The sequence below is a fragment of the Equus asinus genome, chromosome 4, assembly GCF_041296235.1.
Source record: "Equus asinus isolate D_3611 breed Donkey chromosome 4, EquAss-T2T_v2, whole genome shotgun sequence".
NCBI lineage: Eukaryota > Metazoa > Chordata > Mammalia > Perissodactyla > Equidae > Equus > Equus asinus.
Window position 1 is genome coordinate 52,563,936 of NC_091793.1, and position 12,071 is coordinate 52,576,006.

At 35.7% G+C, this 12,071-nt stretch overlaps 1 protein-coding gene across 7 annotated transcripts in view; it reads right to left on the bottom strand.

The window, feature by feature from the left end:
• Positions 1-12,071, bottom strand: part of NAV3 (neuron navigator 3) — a 775,925-nt gene that overhangs the window by 175,989 nt on the left and 587,865 nt on the right. For 6 of the 7 annotated variants that reach the window (XM_070507275.1, XM_070507277.1, XM_070507276.1 and 3 more), the window contains 2 exons: positions 11,495-11,563; positions 8,175-8,314 (listed from right to left, as the gene is read on the bottom strand). In XM_070507275.1, coding sequence (XP_070363376.1) covers positions 8,175-8,314; positions 11,495-11,563 — 209 coding nt within the window. The remainder of the gene's footprint in view (positions 1-8,174; positions 8,315-11,494; positions 11,564-12,071) is intronic. The other variant, XM_070507274.1, reaches the window with a different exon arrangement.

Below are 12,071 nucleotides of genomic sequence, written 5' to 3' on the forward strand. Positions count from 1 at the left end.
CTCAATTGCCTAGATTCAATTAGAAACTAAGAAACCTCCAAACAAAATGAATTTTCTCAAGTTCAGTGAATTGTAAACATGCCCATGCATTTCACACAGTGACCTCACTGTTTTGCTGATTTTTGTCCAACATATGGCTCTATTTTCCTACTATGTCCAGCAATATTCATCAATGCTATTCAGTTCCTACAATCTATAGGATTTGAATCTAGGCACACCATCTCTTCATATGTACTGAGTGTCTATTCTATGCAAGACACCTTGTAATCTAGTCAGACGAAAGAAAACAGACTCATAAAAGATGAATGATATATATTAAATGTTAAATGAGTAGGAGGTGGGAAAGAAAACAGTAGAGGAGATCAGAGTTGCACAAAGCATTGCACAATATTAAGTAAGATAAGATCAAGACAAATGTGTTAAGAGAGATAATGTAAGCGTTCAGGGCAGGAGAAACATTTATAAAAATTTTTTAGGGAACTATGTGAAAATTTATTCTATTTATTTACATTTTAACAAAATGTACATAGATATATTGGGACACAGATTTGGAGAGAAACATAGCACCCCCAAAATCAAAGTGTAGTCTGCTGTAAATATTGTTAAGAGGAACATGATGGCATCACATTGAATTCATCTTCACGTTCTTACTATGATCTCAAAAGTTATTTGCAATCTTTCTTATTCTATAACGAAAATAATGTTAATAATTATTATGAATATAATAAGGCTAACTGGCACTTTATTGAAGATTCTTCAACTGCGTTACCTCACATTTACTGTTCACAACAACCCAAGGAGGTGGGAAGGGCTCCTATTTCTAATTCACGTTTGTGGAAAGCAAAGCTTTGTGAGACTCAGCACATTCAGCAGTGCACAGCTGTGAGGAGCAGAGCTGGAATTTGATCCCACACTGTGTGACTCTAGAGCCCAGGCTCTATCATTGTCTTAGAGTGCCTGACATTCTGAGTGTTTCACATAGTGGTTCTCACACTTTAACGTGCACAGCAGTCACCTGGGGACCTACTGAACGCACTTCACCTTGTGGTCCAGCAGACCCGCAGTGGATCCTGAGATTCCGCTTTTCTAACACGCTTCCAGACGATGTCAGTGCAGCTGGTCACAGACCATGTTTTGAGTGGTAAACGTTGAACAGACTCAGACATCATGGAAATTGCTGACATAACAGCTTTAAAGAGTTGTTTTTTTATGACAGTCTCCATATTGGTTAAACTTATTAAATGTTCCACGGGTGTGCAACATCAATATTCTTCATTCTTTGAACTTTCGGACCCTTGGCAGTTCTGTATTCTTCTGGATGCTTAACATTTTGTGGAGAGGGGTCACTACAAATATAATAAGCCCATCAGGTTTGCCTAACATGCTTAATGTCACCATTTTAGCCACATATTTAGTGTGTATCTTCTGTGTATCTACAACTAGCTTAAGAAGCCAGGGGACTCCTACCCCTGTTTGCCTGGGAGCTTGGGTGGGGAGGAGAGGAAAGGGAGTAAAAGGACCAGTCAGGGGGCTGGCCCCGTGGCCGAATGGTTAAGTTCGCGCACTCCGCTGCAGGTGGCCCAGTGCTTCATTGGTTCGAATCCTGGGCGTGGACATGGCACTGCTCATCAGACCACGCTGAGGCAGCGTCCCACATGCCACAACTAGAAGGACCCACAATGAAAAATATACAACTATGTACCGGGGGGCTTTGGGGAGAAATAAAAAAAAAAAAAAGGACCAGTCAGGATGCTTTTTAAGTGTTCTGACATTAGCTAGATAGACTGCTACAGCAGTTCAGGTACAGAGGAGGAGTTCCAACATCACTACACCCAAAAATGAGACAGGAGGGACTCCAAATTATGACATCCACATCCACCCCACAGTCATGGTCACAGCAAAAGCTGTAAAATCCTTCTCAGATGAGTACACACATATAAGATACTTCTCTAAGCTCAGCTCCAAACCTGTCCCCAGCCTGTCCCTATAGAACAGCAACAAGCTGCTTCAGGTTTCAATAAGAGGACAAATCATAGGTCGTTGTGCATCAGGAAGGCATTGGAATAATACAAGTCTCTATGGATTCCTCACAATAAAGGTTGCAACAACAACAGCAGCTGAAATGGCAACATCTGTAGCTCCTACAGAGTGGGTGCTGCCACAAATTCTCACCTCTGTGCCATTTATGTATTCAATATTAATTAACCTGGTCTCACAGATAGATTTCTGAATGTTGATAACTCAGCTTCTGACTGAATGAGCTGTCATCTGGGTATAGAGAAAGGAGCAGATACCTAATGCACACATTTAAAGACACTCCTGCAATGGATTGGTATCTCACATTCTCAGGGCCTTTCTCTGCCCACAGCCCTGCTCTTGCTCTGGCCTCCAAGGAGAAATCCACTCCCTCTCCTTTCCTTCCCCTTCCTCCACTTCCATGTCCACCAGCACCAACTTCGTTACAACCAAACAATGTTATTTATCAGCTGCTTACTTTTTCCAAGTACTTTGATACATGGTCTGACATTTAAAACTCTTCATACATGGTATCTCATCTAAACCCATAATAATCTGCAACATACTTATGATTTCTGTTGTTATAAATGAGAAAACTGAACTTAGAAAGAGAAAGTAACTTGTTCCAAACGACACATGCAGTGAAACTTAGAGAAGACAAAATCAACACTGGAACTCAGGTTGATCTGACTCCAAACTTGGAAGGCTTTTGACTCTCTCTTCTCTCCATATATTTGCTGCATACTCAGAAATTCTGCTGGTATGTCTCTCCAGAAAACCACGTGTTTGTCACAAGAGTGAAGTTAATTGGGTAATTCCTTAAAACAGGATTTCCTTCTTCCTCAATGAGCAGACTATAAATGAGGAGAACATGACACAAGATACTCTCTACTCAGTAAACTATATACTATCTCCTTGGGTATCCTACTTACACCATTATTCTCAGTTTATGTAAGAATAGATGTTAATTCATGCTTAGAAAACATTTAAATTCACAGAGTTAATTTTTAGTTATCTCATCTTGCAAAAAAAACCCAACATTGATGACGTAGGAGAAGTAGCAATCTAATTCTAAAATAAATACATGCAGGAAAATGTGGCAGTCGCAACAGACATATGGGAAGTTTAGATAAGGATATTTCTCCGTGGAACTTGACCTAGCTTTAGAGTTTAGCACCCTTTGCCAACTGTGCTATTAACCTAAGAAAGGGCACAGGAAACATCCTCAATCTGCTTATTTTTCTTCCTCACTGAATAGTATGTGGCTTATATGGAAGCAAACTAGCTTTCGCTTACAAAGTAACAGCAAAGTAACAATATTCAAAGAAACACAAAGTAACCACAACAACGACCGTAACACCATCCTCTTAAAAGTATTCACTGTGTAGCAGGCGTTGTCCTCAGTGATATATTTGGTCCCTGGTAAATATAAGACAATATCAGCATCACAGACCATTGAAGAAGGAAGGAAATAATTAATCAATGTGGCCATGGCAACTAGTTTGGTAAATAATTAATTTAGACTCTCACTTGACAATAATATCAAAACACCCTTGAACATTTTAAAAAGTAAAAAACAAAAAAAAAAAGTAGCATTCAAATCCAAATACGTCTTGTTAAGTTGGCCCCTTGTTCACCTCACCACACTGTCTTCCATAAATTATTGCTTGTGAAATGGCTCCATCATCAATTTTAAGATGACTCCACAGAAATATAGAATGGTTTTACAGGGATCTGCACATGCTCATCTGGTACCACCTGCAATGTTAGAGTGCCACTTTGTGGAGTATTGCAAAATCTAAGAAAGCTTCCATTCACCAGTCAGTTTATGAAAAGTATGTACTTTATGTGAAGATATGTATAATATGTGTACACTTCAATATATGAGCATTTTTACACAAGCAAACAACATAAACACACAAGTCTACCTAATTATATCACCTGGAATATGTACCTAATTATACTATCTCACCAAAAACCCCAAGAGTAACCTGAAATTATCATGTTAGCAATATATTTTAGGATTATATAAAGGTTAAAGAAAGCAAAAAGTCATGGTGTAACATAATTAAATTATCAGTAAAGGAATATAATAAGTAAAACATTTGCATTGCCTTGAAAAAATAAAACAGTTCAATTCTCTGATCATATAGTAATTTCAGAGTAATTTATAAAAAATTTAGAAAAACAAAAAAGAAACACAGAAAGTACTTAAGAACAGATATCTATGTTTTTAGCAAAATTCTATGACTCACGCAATGTTCACAGTAAACCTTATAGTTTTAAAAAGTTCAGTTGCAATGTTGCTAAATTCTCAGTATCAAGCCCACCAAATCTACGTTGAGTGTAAATGAAACTAAACACCTCCACATCAGAAGATACCTAATTACGATCCAGGAGAACAGAAAGGAAATTTCCTCTTCAGTAGACGTACAGGTACAAAGTAAAACTCACCTGGGAGAAATAATGGAAAGATGGTAGCATGCCCTCTGGTACTATGGCATGTTTCTTAGCAACATGGAAAAATGACTCTCTGCTGTGTCATTTTTGTCAAGCAGTAAGTGTTTACATATCACAATTCAGAAACTGAATTCCAAATAAAGCTAGGAATATTTATATTCCTAATAATATGAAACTGTTTAGCCTTTTTCATATTTATTATCCAGATTTTATAAAACAAGAATGATTTCTTAAAATAATTTGCTCAGGCATGTAAAGTATATGTCCAAATGACCCAGGGCATCGTTTTCACAAGATCCCTGATGCCCAGTGAACAGGTATTGACTTTTCTTTAAAGCATATATCTGGCTAGAGTACCCTTGCAGGGTGCATGGGCAAATTGATAAATCCTCATGTCAGAACATATTATTCCTTGTCAGTTTCTGAATATCAGATCACCAAGAGAAGAAACTTGGACTCTCAAAAGAAATGCTTCTCTACAAGCAATGCTATCTTCATTTCACCGTTTGTTCTGAGAAATTTGTTCCTACATTCCATTTCAACAGAATGGCAGGATGGCATCGCTATCACTGTAACAACATTTCTATTTCAGCCTTCTCTGCAAGTGATAATCTATGGCCATCTTCACTGACCTTTCAATTCATTTGGTGAAATGGTGAAATGAGCACACTGTTCTTTTGAACTGAATCATTATTAAAATGGTATTACATGGATCTTTAGAAGTGCAGTTTGTTACTCTCTACCGATTTCCTTTCATTAGTTTCACACAATTTGCAAATAAGCTACTTTTACAATCCCATACACGTGAAAAGCTACTGTGCTTTCGACAATATGTTTTACAGTAGAGAAGTGAACTTGTTTTGATTATAAGTAAACCTTCACTATTACAAATTCTAGAGATTCTTCAGTTGATTCCTTTATAACTCATCACCTAAGACTTGTTAAAGAAAGCAGGAAGTACATTTCCACTGAGAAGCATTCAGTGAGCACATTACAGATCATTTGGTTAGTCCTTCAAATAAAATATCTTACTTTATCGAATTTAAATGTTATAGTTTCTAATAACTAAAAAGGAACAGCAATTAGAATACTCAAGCCAGTACTTCGTGATTTCTGTCGTTATAACACTGTAACCTTTGAAAGTTCTTAATTTTCATCTTACTTGCTCATGCCAAAGATATGTATGCAAACTAGTTTGTGAGACAGATCAACTTGTCAGCAAACAGAATCTTAAATTTTTATATGTTATGCTACCACAACAAATCTCCATGTGATAAAGGTTATATAGAGCATTCTTATCAAAAAAGATGTATCACTGGAATAGTCTAAAGAAGAAATTATAAATTGTTTCACATGTGATGTTTATTATTGTTTCGTTTGCTCTTATAATTCAAAATAATGTTCTAGAAATATAAAATAGCACGATGCAGGAGCCAACCATGTGGTGTAGTGGTTAAGTTCGGTGTGCTCTGCTTTGGCAGCTAGGGTTCACATGTTTGGATCCTGGGTGCAGACCTACACCACTCATCAGCCATGCTGAGGTGGCGACCCACATACAAAATAGAGGAAGACTGGCAACAGATGTTAGCTCAGGGCAAATCTTCCTTAGCAAAATAAAAAAGTAAAAATAGCATGACACAATGATTTATTTAGAAACATTGATATAAGATGTATTGACATAAATTTGTAATTCCACATTAATAGAAAATGCCACATAGCATTTAAAACAAATTCCAGAGTGGCTGTAATATTTCATATGATGCAATTTATGTTAGTTATTATTGGCAGTTTACAGACATTTGATGCTTTCACTTGACGTATTATAAATATTTGTGAATATGAAATCATGCACTTTAAATGCTTTGGGATGTTTATTTTGTTGGAATTAATTAAATTTAGTTATTTGGAATGGCTAATACACCATGAAAATTCTTATCTTTTGCTGTAGATATGAACTTAAGAAAATCTGCTTTTCAGGGTCAAAAACCTCATAATGTTATGTCATCTGTCTCCACCTTGTGGTTATCATGAATATCGCTACTTTTTAATTTTGCACGACTTCCTAGACACATATGAGAATGGTTGAATGCTATGGAAAAATAAGAATGCTTGTCTACCTTTGGATTTTTACTTTTAGACACTAGAAATAACAGTATTTCACATGACAGAAAATTCAGATCCATTATATCAAAGAGTTAGGTCATCTAAAGCATGTCTGGGTCTCTTGGCCAACGTTAAAGTAATATCTTGCAAAAATATTATATCTTTCATATCACATAGCTAAACTGAACACTGGAGCAGTCCACTCAACACATCTCTTTGTCTAAACATGCTCCCTTAGAATTTCATAGGATGTACAGGCCTTGTATGACACTTTCCAGGAGAGTCACAAAACGAGGGAGAATGTTTCTCTGATGAGAAATTGTTGTCTCCCTTTTCCCAAGAAAAATGTAAGTCTTCAGCAACGTTTCTTAAGTTATCAAATCAAAGATTTTATTCTATCTTTTAAAGATAAACTCCTAACCTTCAAATACACACTATTTTCTTCTCTTTTCCTTTTGACTCAAGAACTGGGGATGTTCCAGGGGTTGCGGCTTTGCCTTCAGGAATTTACAGTCTGTCCAAGTTTGTTTCAAGAGGTGAGAAATTTTCACAAAAGTGTCTAAGTCATAGATTACCCCTGTCAAGCCATGTCTCAGTAAAAGAAAGTTGTCGAATCAGATCATCTATATCAAAAACTGGAAATGATCTAATCTGAGGAAAAGTTCCTACCCAGTTGAATTAGTAAACCAAATTTGCCAGCTCTCCTACTAACTTAGCGTGTTTGCCACTTTAGAATTTCATGTCTTGTTGCACGGAGAGTTAAACACTGAAGAGAATGTAAAGTTCTACTGATTGAAAACACTACCTCAAAACCCAGCAGGACACCCGCACCCCTCACAGTCACACTGCTTACAACAGTATAGACTTTCACCTGCTTTAGATGTAAACTGCAGCAGCCCCGGCTTCTCCACAGAGATACGCGTGAAGCCAGCCCCTCTTTAAATGCACACTTTGCACATTACAGAGAACTGGGTGTCATATAGTCAGTACATAATCTGCCTTTAACACAGACCTCCACTACGTGTCTTTCTTCTTGATGATTTTGTGATTAGATATTTCTGTCATGCACTCTTTCAAGAAAACAAATATGAATAATTTGTCTCTTTAGGGAAAACTAAGGCCATAATATTTCTTTGTCCTGCTGCTTTCAAAGGTTAAATACTCATCATAATTATGTCTCGATTTTTGATGCTCCAACCTTAACTGCCCAAAACACTGTGACACGTTAACTAAAACTAAGGATTCAATAAATTTAATACAGGCTCGTGATTTCAGGATAAATGTTCATAAAACATGAGAAGACAAAAGAAAATACTATTTGTATGCATCAGGGAGGAACTACTTTTGGGCATTTTATACTTGGGCATATAATTAACCACTTTAAAATAATTAATTTCCTTAAAATGTTCTTCAGATAAGAAAAGCCCTGAAGAAAGCTGGAATTCAGGAGGCGGCAGTTAGAAAACATAGGAAACTCCACTCATAATGTTTCCATTCCCAAAGGGGTCACAGTGCTCAAACAGTAGATTTCACATGTAATTACAAGCCTCATACCCTAGACTCGGGCCGCAGTGATGTAATGGGTGAACACTTACCTTTCTCATTGCCATTTGCATAATTTGGAGGCTTGTTTTTGTCAATGCTGTTAAAGCTCTGACTTCGCCTATTTAAATTAGAGGCTCCCTGGACCTTGCTGCTGCTGCCTGCAGCTGGCACCCTCGAGGGACCTGGAAGCCTGGAATAGCGTAAGGAAAATCACATCATTATTGTACATTGCGGAAAGGTAGGGAGCAGGAGCTCCAAGCAGGGAATAGTTAATGGGAAAAATCACAACATAGGAGGTTCTAAAATCTATTTAGCAGAGACTGTTGGTTTAAGTGGCAAACAACCAGCTAAACACAAGGTTTGAGAATCTTCAGAAAAATCTTGTTTCACTTTTCAATAACTAGGACTCCAAAGTATATTAATAATCTAGACAAATTAGAAATAAAGTAATGTTTAACTAAAAATGTCATACTTACCACACCTCTGATAAAGCAACAAAAAACAAAAAACAAACCTTTGACCTAAAAGTATGTAACAATTACATGAAAAGCAAGGGAGATAATGACTTCTAACTTAACGATGTTCTCAGGGTCTTAACCAGCTACCTGCAGGTGTTGTAAAGTTGTTCTTTTCAATGTATGGCACATTTGCTTTATTTTAGGCAGCTGTATCCTAAATCAACCTGTACATTAATAATAAGAAGAAAAAAGTTACTGAACAAATTGCCAACAGCAAATGCTTATTGAATCTCTAAGCTAGTTAGCTACAAGACACGGGGTGGAGACAAAAGTCATGAGTTAATCCATACTTGACTAACCTGTCTCACATAAAAACTTTCATTCTCTTGCCAAAAGTAGGCACCTAGACTTCGGCTGGTTATCTCACAAATGCCGCCAACTGATCACAGAAGTGATACAAGAAGAAAGGACGCAGGTCTCAGAGGAAGAAAATCTCTGCTAGCAGAATGGCATTTAACATATATCTACAGTGACAATAGCTTCAGCTACTCTTTGTGTACAAAGGACAGAACATGAGAGATATATGCAGACTATCTCAAAATTAGTGGAATTTGACAGGAGGTTATGATCTTCAGGTATTTTTATTTGGATTATAATTAAATATCAGTTTGGATTATTTATTTCACTGTTTAGACAGTTTCCATATTAAAATTTCAAGTACAAATTATTTCATGAATGTGCCTAAAATGTGCAATTACTATATTTTATTTTACACTACTAACATATATAGTATATGTATAATAAATTCAATCAACATAAATTAAAAACTAGAAATTAAGAACTAGTATTGGCATTCTAAGATGTTTAAAAACATGATAGTAAATGTTGCCAGCATCTTTGCTAGTATTTGCTGCCACCATGTGAATGTCACTGGGTACTGCTCTGATAAATTCTATTTTAAAAGAAAAACAAACAAAAAGAATCCAGAACTTATAAACACGCACTGAACTTTTGACTGTTCTCTTTCACAAAGTTTTTTAAATAAAAGAAGTTTATATCTGGCATATTGGTGTCCAATATGTCACAATTCTACAATCAGTGGTTACAATATTCAAATTAAACTCTCCTTTATAATACTACTTAATATATTATTTCCAATAGATTATTAGGAAATAATGAACTATTAAATGCTATAAATACTTTTTTAATAGTAGCAGGTATTGTAAACTGGAATGAACACCAAGAAAAGACAAATACCAGCTTAAAAGCAGAATTGTTGATTTCTTGGCATAATTAATAGTTTCAAAACGTTGACCGTATTTTGGAGTCTAACTACATATGGCTAATAGTTTCTTCAGCTATTTTGTTAATTAGAGGTGTGTCATGCATAAGATTAGAATCTTTTCCAAATGATTCCAGCATTTAACTCATACTTAAATAAATCTACAGGGTTTGTAAGTATAGCACAATAACCAGACACCAGGAATTTTGAGTACCAGTGATTGCATTCTGCAGAAAGAATTCAACGAATAAATCTAGCCAAATGTCCCAATCATAATAAATCTGAGAACTATTCCTGTGGACTCAGCTGTAGACTAAGAAAGTTCATTCCAAACTCACACGTAGAAACAGATTTTGTCACAAAATTTGCCCTGCTTGCAATGAAACTTAACCTGTTTCTAGAAAGCAATTAAGATGCATTTTAATCTTTCGTGTGACCCGTGAAGCCAAGTGATCTTTAGTTCTAAGAACAAATTAAAACGAATTAAGAAAACCATTCTTCTCATTACTCATTGCTCTTCTCATTACCCTAATTTGACAGGCAGCCAGAGCTCCAGATCATTCATCAAAGTAATAAAAAGAGAAATGAGAATGAAGCCAAAAAATAGAGAGATGTCCTATTAAATCAAAGTATTTAAAATATATTTTACATGCCTAAGTCTTAGAAGTGGTAATAAAAAATGCTTACTGTACATGGCAGCTCACTGTTCTTTGCACAACCTAATTTATATCATTTCCCATAATTTTTAATTAAATGCTCTTTTAATTTGTCTCTCTAGAATCATTTTAATTACCATGGAAATGGACATAGCTTAGAACGCCAAGGCAGGGAGAAAAGCACGAACCTCAAGGCAAGGCACACTAAGCAGTCCTTGCAGTCGAACATCGCATCTAACATGATACATCATGAAAGCGGTGACTAGTCACCCCCCTGCGTGAGATGGCACACATAATCACATATGAATCAGGGGAGCCAAACACATTTGCTGTGGCTTCACTCAGCTGTACCATCATGCATTCAGCAACTTAATGATTAAAAAAAAAATCAAACATTTTCCACACATTTTTATATACTAGCATTTTCCAAACAGTACAAAATGCACTGTCATTTATTATAACAGACTGTCTTTAAAATGCGTACCTCATAAAGAATAACAAATTTAAACTATTATAGATAAAAGAACAATCCAGGCTGAACTGGTGCTAACTTTCCCACAAAAATCTGCCAGTGTTTCTCAATTCTGCTTCAAAATGTGCAATAGTTAATGCATGCCCATCTCAAAAAGCAATTACAATTTTCTTGTACAACATTTTGTGACCTGAAAAGAATGGGGCCTTCAAAGTCATTTTTTCTTGACTTTCTCTAAGCCTAGAACTTAGACTTCAGCCCAATCATAGCACTACGTATAACAAAACTGAAATAGAAAAACCCAAAACCCACTTAATGATCTAACACAAACACGCTCATTCCTGAGAATGTGAATGGAAATCCACTTGGAAGAACTCAGTACTCTAAACTTTTCACCCAGAAGTACGTAGTTTTTGAAAAAATTTAGAATAATAGGACAAAATATCACTGGGTATTTACTTTTTTATCACTAACAAGCAATAAATTAGAGATATTAACTGACCTAGTAGGCTTTTTTTGACTGGTTGCAATTCCACTGTGATTAGATTGAGTTGCATATCTGGCTGCCAGACTGTATGAGGAGAAACAGAGAAATTGAATTAAAGAGATTCTTTGAACATGGAAAGAAAGCACAAACTTACAAGAAACTATGAGTTAATGAAATGCAATTGGAACATGTATAAAGAATAAATTAATTAGAAAATTATGATAATGCAACATATATACCATGACCTTTGACTATGAACACACTATGAAATAATGCCGTGAGCCCCTTGTAATAAAGTGCGTCACCAATGACTTTAAAATAATGGCTGTGTGATATTATTATTATTATTTTAAGTAGCAATATTTCATCTTATAAAAAAATTCAATCTTTGCAAATGACTATGAAAACTTCAGAAAAGCTAAAGTTTGGTTTACACAATAGAAAGATCTCTTTCTATAAAAGGTTGAAATTTTAAAAAGAGTAGGAAATGAATCATTGTTTTCTTTAATAAACTGTTCTAATTTGCTGTTTTAGCCTAAATATTATTTTGAAAACCAAGTGATTAAAATATCTAGTGTCTGTCCAATAATTT